At 36.3% G+C, this 14,937-nt stretch overlaps 1 protein-coding gene across 1 annotated transcript in view; it reads right to left on the reverse strand.

Annotated features, from left to right (window-relative positions):
* Positions 1-14,937, reverse strand: part of CTNNA1 (catenin alpha 1) — a 76,163-nt gene that overhangs the window by 2,920 nt on the left and 58,306 nt on the right. Inside the window, exons 12-17 of the mRNA XM_032212858.1 lie at positions 9,266-9,466; positions 8,370-8,521; positions 6,071-6,181; positions 4,532-4,713; positions 2,012-2,117; positions 120-254 (exon numbers count right to left, since the gene is read on the reverse strand). Coding sequence (XP_032068749.1) covers positions 120-254; positions 2,012-2,117; positions 4,532-4,713; positions 6,071-6,181; positions 8,370-8,521; positions 9,266-9,466 — 887 coding nt within the window. The remainder of the gene's footprint in view (positions 1-119; positions 255-2,011; positions 2,118-4,531; positions 4,714-6,070; positions 6,182-8,369; positions 8,522-9,265; positions 9,467-14,937) is intronic.

Genomic DNA, 14,937 nt, shown 5'->3' on the forward strand with positions numbered 1-14,937 from the left:
GAAGATGCCGAAAGAACAGCTTTACATTCTACATCTAGAATTTCACAACTGAAGCAAAACAAGAGTTTAAGAACTGATTCTAGAAAAGACACAAAGCAAACATTAGCACATGTACGTACCCCAGACACCACAAGTTCTCCTCCGAGGTTTTGAACTTCTGCCTTCACTTTGCTACAGATGTTCAGCTGGTGACAGTATAAAGCAATACGCTGCAGATAGGCTAGCAGGTCTTGTTTGCAAGCAGAATCTGGGCACTGTGCACAGAAAAAGAATAGATACTTGATTCTTTTCGGAGAGTTTTGCAATGCACTCCAAATGCATTGAAATACAAGTCAGTATTTTGGTCATTGTATTTATTGTTAAGCCTTGTTCTGAATAGAACTGCGTCAGAGATATGGAGTAAGGAATGCTTACTACTATAAAATTCCAAATAAAATTCTGGAAGAACTTAAGCTTGCCTGACTCCCCTGGACAGGTTTTCAGTGATTTAAAAAAAAAAAAAATCACAAGGGGAACCATATGGATCTCTGTGGGGATGCTGATCCCGGAGAAAGGCATCACAACAGAGAAGACATAATCCTCAGGTCCCAACAGATGGCATGTTTGCTTGAGGGGACTGGAAGTATACCCTCTGTGCCCTATCTCACAGGATGGACAGAAACTACTGGATAGGCAGCCTCTAGATAATCAGCCCCTATGGTATGAACCTAAAAAACAGATTAGAAACAAGTTAAGCTTGAGGGGCATTAGTGATGTGTGAGTATATCAAGGCACATCCATTATTGCCCAGTTGCATTTCATTTGCATTTCTTTCTGGACCAGTTGTAGTTTCCAAGTAATCTTCAAAGGCAACCCCAAATAGGACATATTACAATAAATGGAATTTAATGTCCATCCATCTTTATCCTTAAAAGATTCAGGTAACAATAGTCCATTTTGTATATTTAATGAAACTGTCAGATATTTATAAAGAAATGTTCTAGAATGCAGAGAGAAAATCCCAGATAAATATTAAAAAGCCAAGGTAAGGTTAATATCCTTTTATCTATTATATTGCCAAAAATGTAAACACCACCAGGTTTGATCTCCTGGCAAAGACAATATACATGCATTATCTTTTCCCTACAGAGTGGCAGTCACAGAAAAATGAAGTGGACTGAGAATCCCTGTCCTTTTTCCAACTTGTCTCACACTAGATTTTTCTACAATATAGTCTGCATTCTGAAATAATAAATAAAATACCTAGTGGCATTAAAAAAAACAAGATTAATTTTTTAGAATGTATATGATAGTGCCTTGAATTAAGTAGGTGTAAATGTAAAACTCTGTATATGACAGAGTATTCTTTTTGCATTCATGCTTTCTGTATTCATTCCATACATCTGGAAGCTTTAAGTAAGTTTTTATTTGCAGCAATTATTTGAAAAATAAGGTATCAGTATAGAATACAAATTCATTAATATTGGGAGCAAGCAATGAAGAAAGCTTCTCAGTAGACAAGGGTACAGAATTAAGATTCTTAGGAAGACTCCATAAAACAAAACAGTGACATCTGAGTTCATAAATCTATTGAAAAATTAAAGGTATTTAGTATTTAGTATTTTATTAGGATTTATAGGCCGCCCTTTTCCCTAAGGGGACTCAGGGCGGCTTACAATCATTAGGGAGGGGGTGCAATTCAAAATAAACAATATGTGAGCAAAATAAAATAATAAAAACACAACTTGCATTCAACATTCAACACTCGGGTGGGGCAAATTAGAGGCTTATCCCCAGGCCTGTTGGGATAGCCAGGTCTTGAGGGCTGCGCGGAAGGCCTGGACGGTGGTGAGGGTGCATATCTCGACGGGGAGATCGTTTCACAGGGTCGGAGCTGCAACAGAAAAGGCTCTCCTCCGTGTAGTCGCCAGTCGACATTGACTGGCGGATGGAATTCGGAGGAGGCCCAGTCTGTGCGATCTTATCGGTCGGAGGGAGTAGAAGACTTATAAAAAAATCAATTAAGGCTTACATGATCAGCAATTGTCCGTCCTAGTTTATCCATTCTTGACCCGGCTTCTGCAATTTTCTTTGCTGCACTGATTACATCAGATGTATTTTTTAGAGGTCCTTTACCTCTGCAAAGAAGAACAGAATATTTGTCTTCTTGAATCAAGGGCACATATTTGCTTGCAAATTATTTCCCACGATATAGGATTCACAACAAGACTCGTATGGTAGTCCTCGCTTAATGATTGTTTGAAGTTATGATCGACTCCCCCAAAAAAGTGACTTATGAACCACCCACGAAGTTATGACTGCTGTACTCCTGGGTCACGTAATTAAATTAGTAGACTAGCAAAATGCTGTGGACATAGTATATTTAGATTTCAGCAAGGCATTTGACAAAGTAGACCACAACGTATTTCTTGGTAAGCTAGAACAATGTGGGATAGACAGCATTACCACCAGATGGATTTGTAATTGGCTGACAAACCATACTCAATGAGTAGTCCTTAACATTTACATGTAGGAAAGTAGCAATGGGGTACCACAAGGTTCCGTCTTAGACCCAGTACCCTTCAATATCTTCATAAATGACTTAGATGAGGGAATAGAAGGGGAACTCTAAGCTGGCAGGAATAGCCAATACCCCAGAAGTCACGCTCAGGATCCAAAAAGATCTTGATAGACTTGAACAATGGCCATATGCAACAAAATGAAATTTAATGTGGAGAAAAGCCTATATTTTAGAAAAAAACCAAAGGTATAAGTACAGATTATGCAAAACCTGGCTCAAAAACAATAACTTTGAGGGACCTTGGAGTCCTAGTGGATGATCACTTTAAACATGAATCAGCAGTGTGCAGTAGTAGCCAAAAAAGCTAATATAATCCTTGGCTGTATAAACAGAGGCACAGAATCAAAATCATGTGAAGTATTAGTACCACTTTATAAAGCCTTAATAAGGCCACACCTGGAATACTGCATCCAGTTTTGGTCACCACATTACAAAAACAATATTGAAACTTTGGAAAAAGTGCAAAGAAGAGCAACTCAGGTGATTAAAGGTCCAGAGACTAAAACATACGAAGAATGGTTGCAGGATTTTGGTTTGGCTGGTCTAGAGAAAGACCGACTAGGGGGAACATAATAACAGTATTCCAATATTTGAGAGGCTGCCACAAAGAGGAGGGGGGTCAACTTATTTTCCAAAGCACCAGAAGGTGACAAGAAACAATAGATGGCAACTAATCGAGAAGCAACCTGAATTAAGGAGAAACTTCCTAACAGTGAGAGCATTCAACCAATGGAGAAGATGATGTGGGTGCTTCATCACTGGAGGTTTTTAAGCAGAGACTGGACAGCTACTTATCTGAAATAGTATAGGGTCTCCTGCTTGAGGAGGGGGCTGCACTAGAAGACTTCCAAGTCCCTTCCAGCTCTATTCTGATTGATTGATTGATTGTATTTTGGGCACTTACGACTGATTGCTGTATCCTGTGACCCCCCCCCCCCCCATTTGTGAGAATCCATTTGTGAGAATGGATTTCCTTAATGACATGGTGATTCATTTTATAACTATTGTAAAAACAGTTGTAAAATTGAGTCTGGTCATGTGGTGACATGATTAACAACTGCAATGACTTACGACCAAGATCCCCGGCTCAATTGTGGTCATTAAGTGAGAACTACTGAATATCTTATGAAACAAATAATTAAGCTTGGCCATTGTTTATTTCATTATGGTGAACTTAACAAGCCAAACTAGTTTTACAGAGCGAAGTAATCATAGCTTGTTCTTGGGTTGTTTTTTTTAAAAAAAGATGATCTTGCATTGCCCCTTCAGATTAGAGACTTGGGTAGGACTTCCTTTAGCATTGCCTCATCAAAATTTCCCTTATCAAAGCATTCCTAAATGATTTGATTCTATGGCAGGTCACAATCATAGGAAAGAGGCCTAAATCCAAGGACATCCCTAGAATATATCTCAGGTCTATCCATTAATCTATAACAAAAGACAAAGTTATAAAAAATACCATTAAATATAAGCAATGCAGTCTTATTAAACAAACTTTACCACGCCTCCTTTAGGGGAGAATGGGTAGGTCAAACAACCCCACGGGTGTCAAACTCGATGTATCACAATAATTTTTGCCTTTGTGGAGCCAGGGTGGACATGGCCTGTGCATGATGCATCCGGCCCGTGGGCCACCAGTTTGACCGACCTGCATTACCCAATCTTACGACCTCTACCTTGCCTAGATTTGACTTGCAGCTTTAACTGGTTCTCCTTCAGTCTATGACCCAACACTGGAACAGTTAAGATTAAATGAAAAAGAGGAGGCTTGGTATCGTATTCATGCTCTCATTTAGAAATCTCTTCAGAATGAGAGATAAGAGAGAATAAATAAGATCATTTCACAAGGTGTCTGAGACTGTTTCAGGCATATGCCCAACTGTAGTGGATACTGCCAAAGCAAACTAGCTGAGATGCAAGGAAAATGAAAGAAGGTTGCCATTGAAAAGCCTACTTATACAGAATGCTTACCTGGTGAAGTCCGTCATCTCCATCATAATCATGCACATTTGTTTTGCCAGAACAATAATATCATTACTGCTGTCATCCCATTTGGATACTTCAGCATCCAATTTACTCTTTTCTTCTTGGAAGCTGGCAACTTGTTCAGCAATTTTGGCTTTTTGTTCTTGAGGGAGTTGAGCCATGATGGCCTGGAATGAAGAATTATTCTATATATAAAATGCTTTACAATAACTGGCTATTCAGATATTTTCACTAGCCAACCTAATTAAGAGTCAAAGTACTGTATATCCAAAGGATATCCAGGAACATTATTTTTTAATCTCCGCTACATGGAAAGATCTACTGGTGAAAGATGACTTTTTAAGCACCCCGTAGAAAAAAATTGGTAACATAGGAAATTTATGTTTTCTTCTCCATTTCTAAAATTGTATGAATGGATAAATTTGAAATTGCTACAGGGGATGAAAAATAAAAAGTTTTCAGACAGAAAACTGACATATTTTTGAAAGCCAGATTGTAAATGCTAATCAAGGATCAAATCTTATTCAAATCCTCCAAATATATGCAAAATTGGAGGGAAAGACAAAAACCCAGGCTACAGTGTAATTATCAGATCATGATTATTTGATTCATCTCTTTAAATTACCCGAGATACATTTTGAGGCAGCCAAGTTCATATAGCCTACACACTAAATGTAACGCTATTGCAGTAAGTGAGAGCAAATTTACAACAGGAAAATTAAAAAAAAGCATTGTGCTTTGTGAAATAACAAAGACACTTGCTTGGAAGACCATCTCTTCATAAATGTAACTGTTGGCAAGCAACCACCCTCACTTGAACTTTCAAGTAGCGTGAACAGTGGAAATGCTCGAAAAAGTGAACTATTACTTTGAGGTTCCTTCTGAACTCTATTGTCTAAGGAATTTAGCGATGCTTAACATAGCAAATGCAACATGAGTTTCTCTTTCACTGTTAAGCACAGAAGAAATTAGATTGGATTCAGAAGGTTTTTTTTAAAAAAGAAAACATACAAAGGAATGGGAAATCTTAACAATTCCACGCAGTTTTATCTATGTAACTATAATCTACAAGGACACTCTCATGCAAGTGGAGAACAAAATTGCTATCATTAAGACTAAAGTAGGTGTGTGTGTGTTTGTGTGTGTGTAGAAGATAAAAATATAATGGTATCAAATGGCAACATGTTATATTGGAGTTAATTTTTCTCAATAGAATTGTTTTTAAAAAAATCCAGTTTGAAGGAATATTCCTTTTTCCATGGCTAGGCTTAAGTTTAAATCAAGGATTGGGAATGCAGAAATCAGATTAGATGATGCCACAGTTGTGTGATTTTTATCTAGAGCAAAAGAACACAAATAGAGGAAGAAGATAACCCCAGAGCAATAAGATAAACAATCAAATAATACTATCTAAACAGATATACTGGGAATGACAGAAATCATGGTATCTTCATTTTAATGTGGCCTGGTACTTGGGCTCTATCCAATGAGATTAAAGCAGTTAATTAAATAGATATCACTTACTCTTGCACTATGACCATGAATAAGTTGATCATCTTCAGTTTGAACACTTGTTCGGCTTCTGACATCAAAGTCTTCTGTCTCAAAGTCAGAATCATCAAGTTCTTCAGGTGTCTGCAAACATAGTTTAAGCCCAAATCAAACTTAAGAGTAATTTAGGGGAGCAAATGTTTCCATGGTTTTGGAATACACTGAATTTAAAACTTGTCAAACTGCTTATTTTTAAGACAGATGAATAATTAACAATACCAAAAATCACGTACATTTTGTACATGTTTATCTAGCACAAGTGGGAGACAGTTTGATAAAATGGTTAGACAAACACTTAAAAAAAAGTAATTCTCATTTTATACTGCCTACTTACATTTGCTATATTATTTTGCTTGAGCTTGAGCAAACAGACATAAAAAACTATTAGTAGCTTCCTATATTGCTGTATTTGTAACACTTTATTTAATGCAATTTTCGTAGGCACTGTGTAAAATAACTCAGTACTATGCTAGATTAAACCACAGCAATCTGTTTAAAAGGATATATTACTTTTCTGTAGCTTCAGAAATCTGCAGGTTCTACTTATTTTATAGTAGGTGTTTCTGCTGATTTCTTTCTCCTAGAAAATCTGTTTCCCGGTTTACCATAATTAGAATGTGTACTGGCTCCTGATAGTGGGAATGTTGATAGTATTACAGTGTAGAAGCCATCTACAGATGGCAATGGGAAACAGGGTGGGGGAAATAAATTCTCTTTTAGCTTCATCTCATTTGAATAAATTGTTTTGTGCATATCTATTCTTTATTTTCAAAGTGACTAATCCCTAATGGCATTATACAAGTATTTATGGTACTTCATTTAGGGGCTTGCTTTGAAAATACATCCAATTTGTATTTTAGACAAAATGCGTAGCTGCTACTAATTAGGTCTCTTAACAAACACCTAAGAAAAAAGGCATTTGCCTCTCATAATTTATTCATTTTTAATTTTTTTGCTGCCTCATCTCCATCAAAAGCAGATAGATTTTGAATATGATTTCCGAATCATAAGAGAATCCTAGCCTTAGTCCTTATACATTCTCCTTTGCTGAGATTTTTTTTCCCAATGCAAAGAGGAAAACTTTGCAATGAGCCTACTATCTCTGACACTTCTAACTTGTTATGTCAGCCATTTATGCAGTCAAACGAGCATTATAATAGCATTATAAAACAGAACCATTCAGATACAGATAAAGCTCCATAAATAGATGAAAATCTAAATGTAGTTAAATAAGAGCAACTTTTTCAAACATCACTGAACACTCAAAACAAGGGCAAGGACAACTTGGATTCATGAATCACATCAAGTAACGTATAAAAACATGTCTCACAAACCTGTAACAGCTGGGTTACACATCACATAAAAAGAAGTTTGTCTATGGTCTGGTACAATACAGAAACATTGAACTTTTTCAGTCTGCGGTATTCTTGGGCCTTGAATGACATGTTGCCTGCTACATTCTAAAAGTGAATGGAGCCAGGAACCAAAGTAGCCCCAATTTTGAGATATGAATAGAGTTTTTAAGAGGTAAAATGGCAACAGTTTTGCTCTTTGAAATCCTCCCAAACTTCAAACAATGGAACACCTTTAGTTATTGGCTTTCCCATTCCAAAATATGACATCTGCCTAACATAAATACTATACAATGGAAGCCTTGTTCTAAATACAACCCAAATGCATGTGTTAAAATTGTTTACATTGGAAAAGGGAACAGCTGAGATACAACAAATAAAGATTTGGGGAGAATGTATGTCAAGCCATAAATTAAATTGTGACTAGAGTACTAACAGACCAAAAAAACTGAAGTAGCTTAGCTTTATACCATCCTTCTCTTCTATGTGGGGGAGAGGTGCCTGGACCCATGTCCTGTCCAAGTGGGATACCAGGCACCAAGTCATTTGAAACATCCTGACTTTGGTAGTCTCCACTTTTTTTCTCAACTGCATACAATATAATTTGAAATTACTGAATTTATTATTGAGATTAGAAGAATGGAAAGTGATCAAAGTCAATCACTTTATATACAAAGTGAATAAAGAACTGTACACCAATATATACATAGGTAATGAGTGGAATACAGACAGCAATTTTTCAAAATATAAAATGTTTAGCTGCAGACAGTAGTTTCTGGAGCTGCTCAAGTTATTAAGCTGCTATGATATGCACTATATGTGTGTGTGAATTTACAGAGAATTTAGGGTATGTCTTAAATTATTAATAAAACCTATTTTGGAAAGCGAATGCTATTTCAAGAAAGCTAAAATTCACTCACTCTGATCATCAGCACTGCTTTTCTGATGTCACGAATTCCATCATATACTAGTCGTGAAGCATCAATAAATTCATTTTCATCCATTGGCTGAGCAGGGTCAGAACTTAATGCTTCTACCGCAGCTTCTACTTGTTCGGTAAAACGTGGCATAACTACAGAACAAATAGAAAAAGTGAATTAGGGAGGTAGAAAAATTATACAACATGATACCAAGGAGCAGTTTTAATTCATATGTATTATTGGAAGAGCATCGTGAGCAGAGAAATATTTATGTTTATGCTGGTAGTAAAAAATAAGACATAACATGAGAAATCTCTCTCTCTCCCTCTCTCCTGCTTTACATTGTATAAGTAACTTATAGGATGAGAATGCAAATACTAAAAGTCAATATTTGGTAGGATTTTTCTTTTTCATTTTTAAGAGGAGCTTCTTTTAAAGTATATATATATATCTATTTTAGGACATGCACTATCAAGTATACCTCTAAGGAATGTTTCTCAACCTCAGCAACTTTAAGCTACGTGGATTTCAGTTCCTAAGAATTCCCCAGCCAGAACCATGTTTCTCAAGCATAAAAACCATGCTTGAGAAACACCATCCTACAGAAATAGCACTTAAGACTTATATACCACTCCATAGTGCTTTATAGCACACTTTGAGCAGTTTACAATGTCAGCATTCTAACCACTGCCTGGACTTCATGGCATTAGTCTGTCTATTTCTGCCTCTTTCTTAAAACAAGTATTTGGTATTTTAGAACAGTGGCTTCCTTAACTATTAGACTATACTTATACACCTACAAAGGGGCTGCAGAAAGAAGTGAGGAGCATGTTGTCCTCGCTGATAGTTTCATCAAGACTATCAAATTAAAAGCATGATTATATTGTTTACTTTACCTGTGTTTGACAGCAGTTTTGTTGCATCTAAAACCTTTTCTGTATACACTCCGGGTTCATAATTATCCATTTCAGAAGTGACAACATGAATTACTCTTGCTGCACGACCACGGATTGCACCAGCAGTGCGATCTAAACCATCAACATCTTTTTCTTGAAGAGCAATGACACATTTATTTACATCTTCTAGGATATGATTTTCTGGTGGTTAAAAAAAAGAAATGGGAAAATTGCATTTGTTACTTGATAATGTGTAAATCAGCACCAGTAAGTTAAGAAGAAATTGCTATGTATATTTGAAATACAAAGTTAGCGTGAAGCACGCAGGTTAAGATATTCCTGCTGATAAAGAAATCTCTCTCATTTCTTTTATTGAAAATTAGGATAATCTAAGTTTAGGATGGCATAAATATATTCCAAATTAAAAAAAAAAAGATCCACAAGCAGAGTCTAGTCAGAGGCTGTATGTATAGTCTTATAGTGCCACAGATTCCAGCTACTGACCAACAAGTAGAGGAAGCCATTAGATTACCTAATAGTGACCTCTCCTTGCTCCCTTAGAAGTTTGCAGAGTTACAAGGTGTAAACACCATATCCAAAGTTCTTTTTCTTTGGGGAATGGGAGGCTCCTCTTTAAAAATTCTAATTCTTGTAAAGCTTCTCTAATATCTTCACCAAATAAAACTCTTGGCATATCAAGCTTCTTAAAAAGGGAGCTTTTCTTAACCTACACGTGGCTAATGAAAGGCTAAATGATGGCGTCAAATATAACACTGGGCAATGCAGGAAAAAAAAGGAAAATCAATACAGCAGGAACTACTACTTGTTCAGCTCCAGATGTTGAGCAATATGTAAAATATCTATTATGGTAGAAGAGGAAAAGAGGAGAAAGGCTGGTGAATGCGGCAACAGTTATAAACTAGCACAGGACATAAGCACAATATTCCTTTAAAGTAACATGTTTTTATTAAGATTCCCCATTCCTTCACCAGGATACCTTGCTTTAGATGACAAGTAGAAAGAAAAGCAATCTGTTAACTATTGTTTTAATAGCTACTTTCTGACATGAATAGAGAAAAGAATTGTAAGAAAAGACCATTGTTTTATCTATATTCTATCCATATTCACTCTATTCCAAAGAAGAGCAGTTCCTAACAGTATAGTTCCCCCTACACCTTTAAGGCTGAAAGCTTACTAAAGCCTTCAAGAAATAATTTAAGATTCTATACACCATTTCTCAGATGTAGGTGCAATTTGATGCTTAAATGTATGTGGTTAAAAAACACTTTATTTGTTTATATTACTTTTGTTACTTAAATAACAAAATAAAATAGCCCCAGCGATTTAACCAGTGAAATAAAGATTTTCCTGAATGCATAAAAATGGATTTTTTGATAAATTGTAAAAAAACATTTCCATGATAAAATAGTATCAATTCTAACAAAATGGTAGTAGCAACCAACCATAACACTTTATTTATTTTTAATATCTGTATGAACCTGTTAAGTGAGTTCATCCACAAGTTTTGGGAGTTGGTGACATCAGTATGCTCTATTTGGGGTTGCCTGTGAAGACCACCTGGAAGCTTTAAATGCTTTGGAAAGCTGCAACAAAGGCAGTGATAAGCGCTTACTGGTATCCAGCCTTCTGGGTGCAATTAAAGTGCTGGTTATAATTCACCAAGTCCTAATTGGTCAACAATCTGGCTAATTGAGGGATCGTCTATCTTCATGCCATTGCCTGGCCAGTAAGAAGAGACAGGGTCTCTTCAATTAAACAGTGTCGACTATTGGGTTCTAAGAAGTGTCCCACCACCTGCCTTCTTAAGTGAGATTCCCCCAGAGAGCCGTATGTTCCCACCCTGATGGCATCCTTTAAAGCCTTAAAAACCTGGCTGTTTTCCCAGACCTGTTTGTTTTTATTGTGAACTACCCATAATAGTCTGGAGTTGGGCATGGCCTACATTGAATAACAAAACAGAACAAATAAAGTCGTTTATCAGAAGAGTTTATCGTAGTACTAGCATCGTGATTTTTTTCTCTCTCTTTCCCCACTCACCCAATTCTAAAGACCTCTACTATTACCCCCTTTCCTGGAGGAAATACCCAGGTATCTCAGGTGTAAAAATTGCCTGAACACTCGTACATCTTTTTTCCCATCCTATCTTGTTAACCTCCCTATATCTTATAGTATTTTTATTTTAATAATTTGTATAGAAAACTACTGGAATTGCACAGAAGAGGTATAGAAACATAGAATAGGAAGATAATAATAATTATCATTATGAATAAAACATTTCACATTCAAAATGTTCTACCCAGTTAAACAATCCAAACAACTTTATGTAAATCATGCAACATGATGAAGAAAATCTGTAAGGTGCCCAACAGAATTACTAGAATTACAGAGATCAAGCAATTGAAAACAATTTAGTTGTGACATGGACATATTGGTATATCTGGCAGAATGCAAAATTCCTATTCAGTCTTAAAGAACGTAGCAATGCTGTATTTATAAGCTTCTGGTATTTACCTGTGCTGTGTATACAAAACACAGGTGTAAAAACTTTGGCGCAATTTATGTATTAAATCACACTGCAAAAGCTTCAGAACTTACTTTTAGCAATACAGTTTTGTAAAAACAAACTAACATACCAGATGTGAACCAAAACCTATGAAGGACGCTGAGTGAGGAATACAAATTACAGTCCATAATATGAAAGAACAGTTAATTAGAGCAACTCTTTCCTTTCATAAGTCTGCTGAAAAGAACTTATTTTTTTTTACTTAATTATACAAGGAATTATATGAAGGAAAATAAAATGATAATGTTGAAGCTGCTGGTCAAATGATTCAAATCTCTGCGATTCTAATGCACAAAGATCTAGTGCTGTTGTTGCTTGCAAAGGGACAAGGGCAGATAAGTAACATACCAAATACAGAGCATATTCTTATTATTGAAATGTATATTATGCAAGAGGTCTCAGTCAGATCAGCAAACAGACATGTGCATGTTGAATTTGAACTACAGAAAAATCTTCAAATGTCTCCTATCAGTTGCTGTTCTTTATTCATTTAAGAGTGTGTCCTTGGAGCCAGTACATTGTTGTGGGTCCTGCTGGATAGCAGATGAGATGTTTTATACTGGTTTTCTCCATGCTTCCAAATGAGGCTGTGTTATTTAGGTTGAAACTTAAGTTTTTCAGATTATCTTTAACATGTTTTGTCCATATTATCTTTGGTGCTAATGCTGGGTTTTATGCAGGCCACTTTCTGATGATATCATTCTTGAGATGGCTGTTTAAAAACATTCCCAGTATTTACTGTAGACACATTAAAAAAAATCAACCTTATTCAATTTTGATTTTAATGGCGTCCATGGCCCAAATCCATATAGCAAAATTGGCAGGACTAGTGCCAAGAAGATTTGCATCCTGGTTTTCAGAGAAATGTTTCATTTCCTCCACAGGTACTAAAGTGCCTTAACAATCTAAAGAGAGGTGTAGCTGAAAGTGCTGTTTTCTGTTCTTCCCCGGTGATTGCGATATTTCTAGTGGTTCACTTACTCTATGTAGGCTTTACTGGGACAAATAGCAAATGGTGACCCATCAGTTATCAAAATATCTGTTGCATTGATACTGACACTGTAGGAATGAACAGTGCTTGTAATGTCATGCCAGATGGCAATGGCTTCTGTAATGCTGCCTGCAAAAATGGCATTATGATCAGCAAATATGAAATTGATTAAATACAGGAAGTCCTTGATTGACAAGTTTGTTTAGTAATTGTCTGAAGTTATGACATGATCATTTTTCACACTTATGACCACTGCAGCATCCACATTACATTTGGATGCTTGACAAGTGTTTCATATTTATGATGGTTCCAATGTCCCAGGATCATGTGATCCCCTTTTGCGACCTTCTGACAAGCGAAGTCAATGGGGAAGCCAGCTTCACTTAACAACCATGTTACTAACATAACAACTGCAGTGATTCACTTAACAAACGCAACAAGAAAAACCGTAAAATGGGGCAAATCTCACTTTAACAAATTTCTCACTTAGCAACATAAATGTTGGATTCAATTATGGTCGTAAGTTTAGAACTACCTGTAGTGGTTTAGCTGTACTCTATTACTTGCCTATCAAAATCTTTCCTCATTATAGTATCAACTATGACGTCGAACGGCAGGGGTAATATCGCACAAGCTTGCTTGATGCCAATTAAATTAAGAATTCTACTGAAAGTTATACTGGTTGCTGGAACTGCTATAAGTTTTCTTGTGTAGATTATGAAAAAATGTATCTGATCCAACATAAAAATTAGCAGGTTTTGATGCCGCTCACCTGTACTGGAAAACTGTTCAGGATTCTCATGGATGCTCCACTTGTGCCAGCTTTGTCACAGATGCTCACGGCCCCACTCACATGTATATGCACCTACCTCTCCCACAAAACCATCCCTTTCCCCCGCTTCTCCCCTCCAGGCCACCAACCCAGAAAAGTTGGGGAACTCTGGTCTAGAGATTAATATATAGAATACCTATTCCTCTCTTATGAATCAATGCATTTCAAAATGTAACCTATAACTTACATATAACTTCTTGAATTTCCTCATACTTTACAAACTTGACTACATATTTCCATCCTATGTGTATCATAGTATTGTGGTTCTTTTATATGTATTTTGCTATGTTATTCATGTACTTTTCTTTAAAGTTGGTCAGTATACACTGTTGAAGGTTGCTTGAAAGTCAAGAAATGCAGTGACAGTTTGTCACATCAAATTCTCTCTTCCATTAGTTGATGAAAATGTGGTCACAACATCCTTGGGTTGGGTGGAAATGGGGTGCTGTTCCTTAGTTATCTGTTCCTGCTGCCTCTGGAAGTAAATTGAATCATCCTCATGAAGACCTTTCCAATGATTGATAGAAGGCTTATATACCAGTAGCTTTGGTACTAGAGCTGTCATCTTTCATCAAAGTAGTGATGTACGTGTCCTTTCCATGCAATGGAGAACTTTTCTGAGTGCCAAATGGGCCGTAACAGTCAATGCAGTCACTGAGTCAGAGTGCCTCAGCCAGGACTTCAACCATTCCAACTCTTTTACCATTTCTCAGTAGTTTTATTGCCACTTTTACTTCATCTATCGTGGGCTCTGCATTCAAGGTCTGATTTTTCTAGTGTTTGAATGAGTACTGGATTTTACTGGTACTCTCAGCAGTTTTTTTACAATTGCACAGTTGTTGAAAAAAACCCACATCCTGGAAATTAATTCTTTGAAGATCTTACAATATCTCATCTGCCTAGTTGATTTAGTCTTTCCCTGTTGATATCTGAGAGGGGAAACAAACACATGGTACTTGTGTTTTTGTGAGGCCACTTCCAGTTCTAGGGTCATGGAGTTCCAGTCTGCTTTATGCCCTGACATTAGCTGGTGGCAAATTTTACGTTTTTTATATTAAGCTTTTTTAAAATGAGTTTTATTGATGAATGTTTACAAATTTTAAAAAATATAAACATCAAACAATATAAAGAGAAAAGATAAAGAAAAATGTGTTAAAGGAATAAAGATAAAAAATAGAGTTTTTAATAGAGTTTTATAGATAGATATAAAACAAAAGACTGATAAAAAAACTATAGAACAAAAACACTACAGAAATACGCTTTAA

The sequence above is a fragment of the Thamnophis elegans genome, chromosome 3, assembly GCF_009769535.1.
Source record: "Thamnophis elegans isolate rThaEle1 chromosome 3, rThaEle1.pri, whole genome shotgun sequence".
Classification (NCBI taxonomy): domain Eukaryota; kingdom Metazoa; phylum Chordata; class Lepidosauria; order Squamata; family Colubridae; genus Thamnophis; species Thamnophis elegans.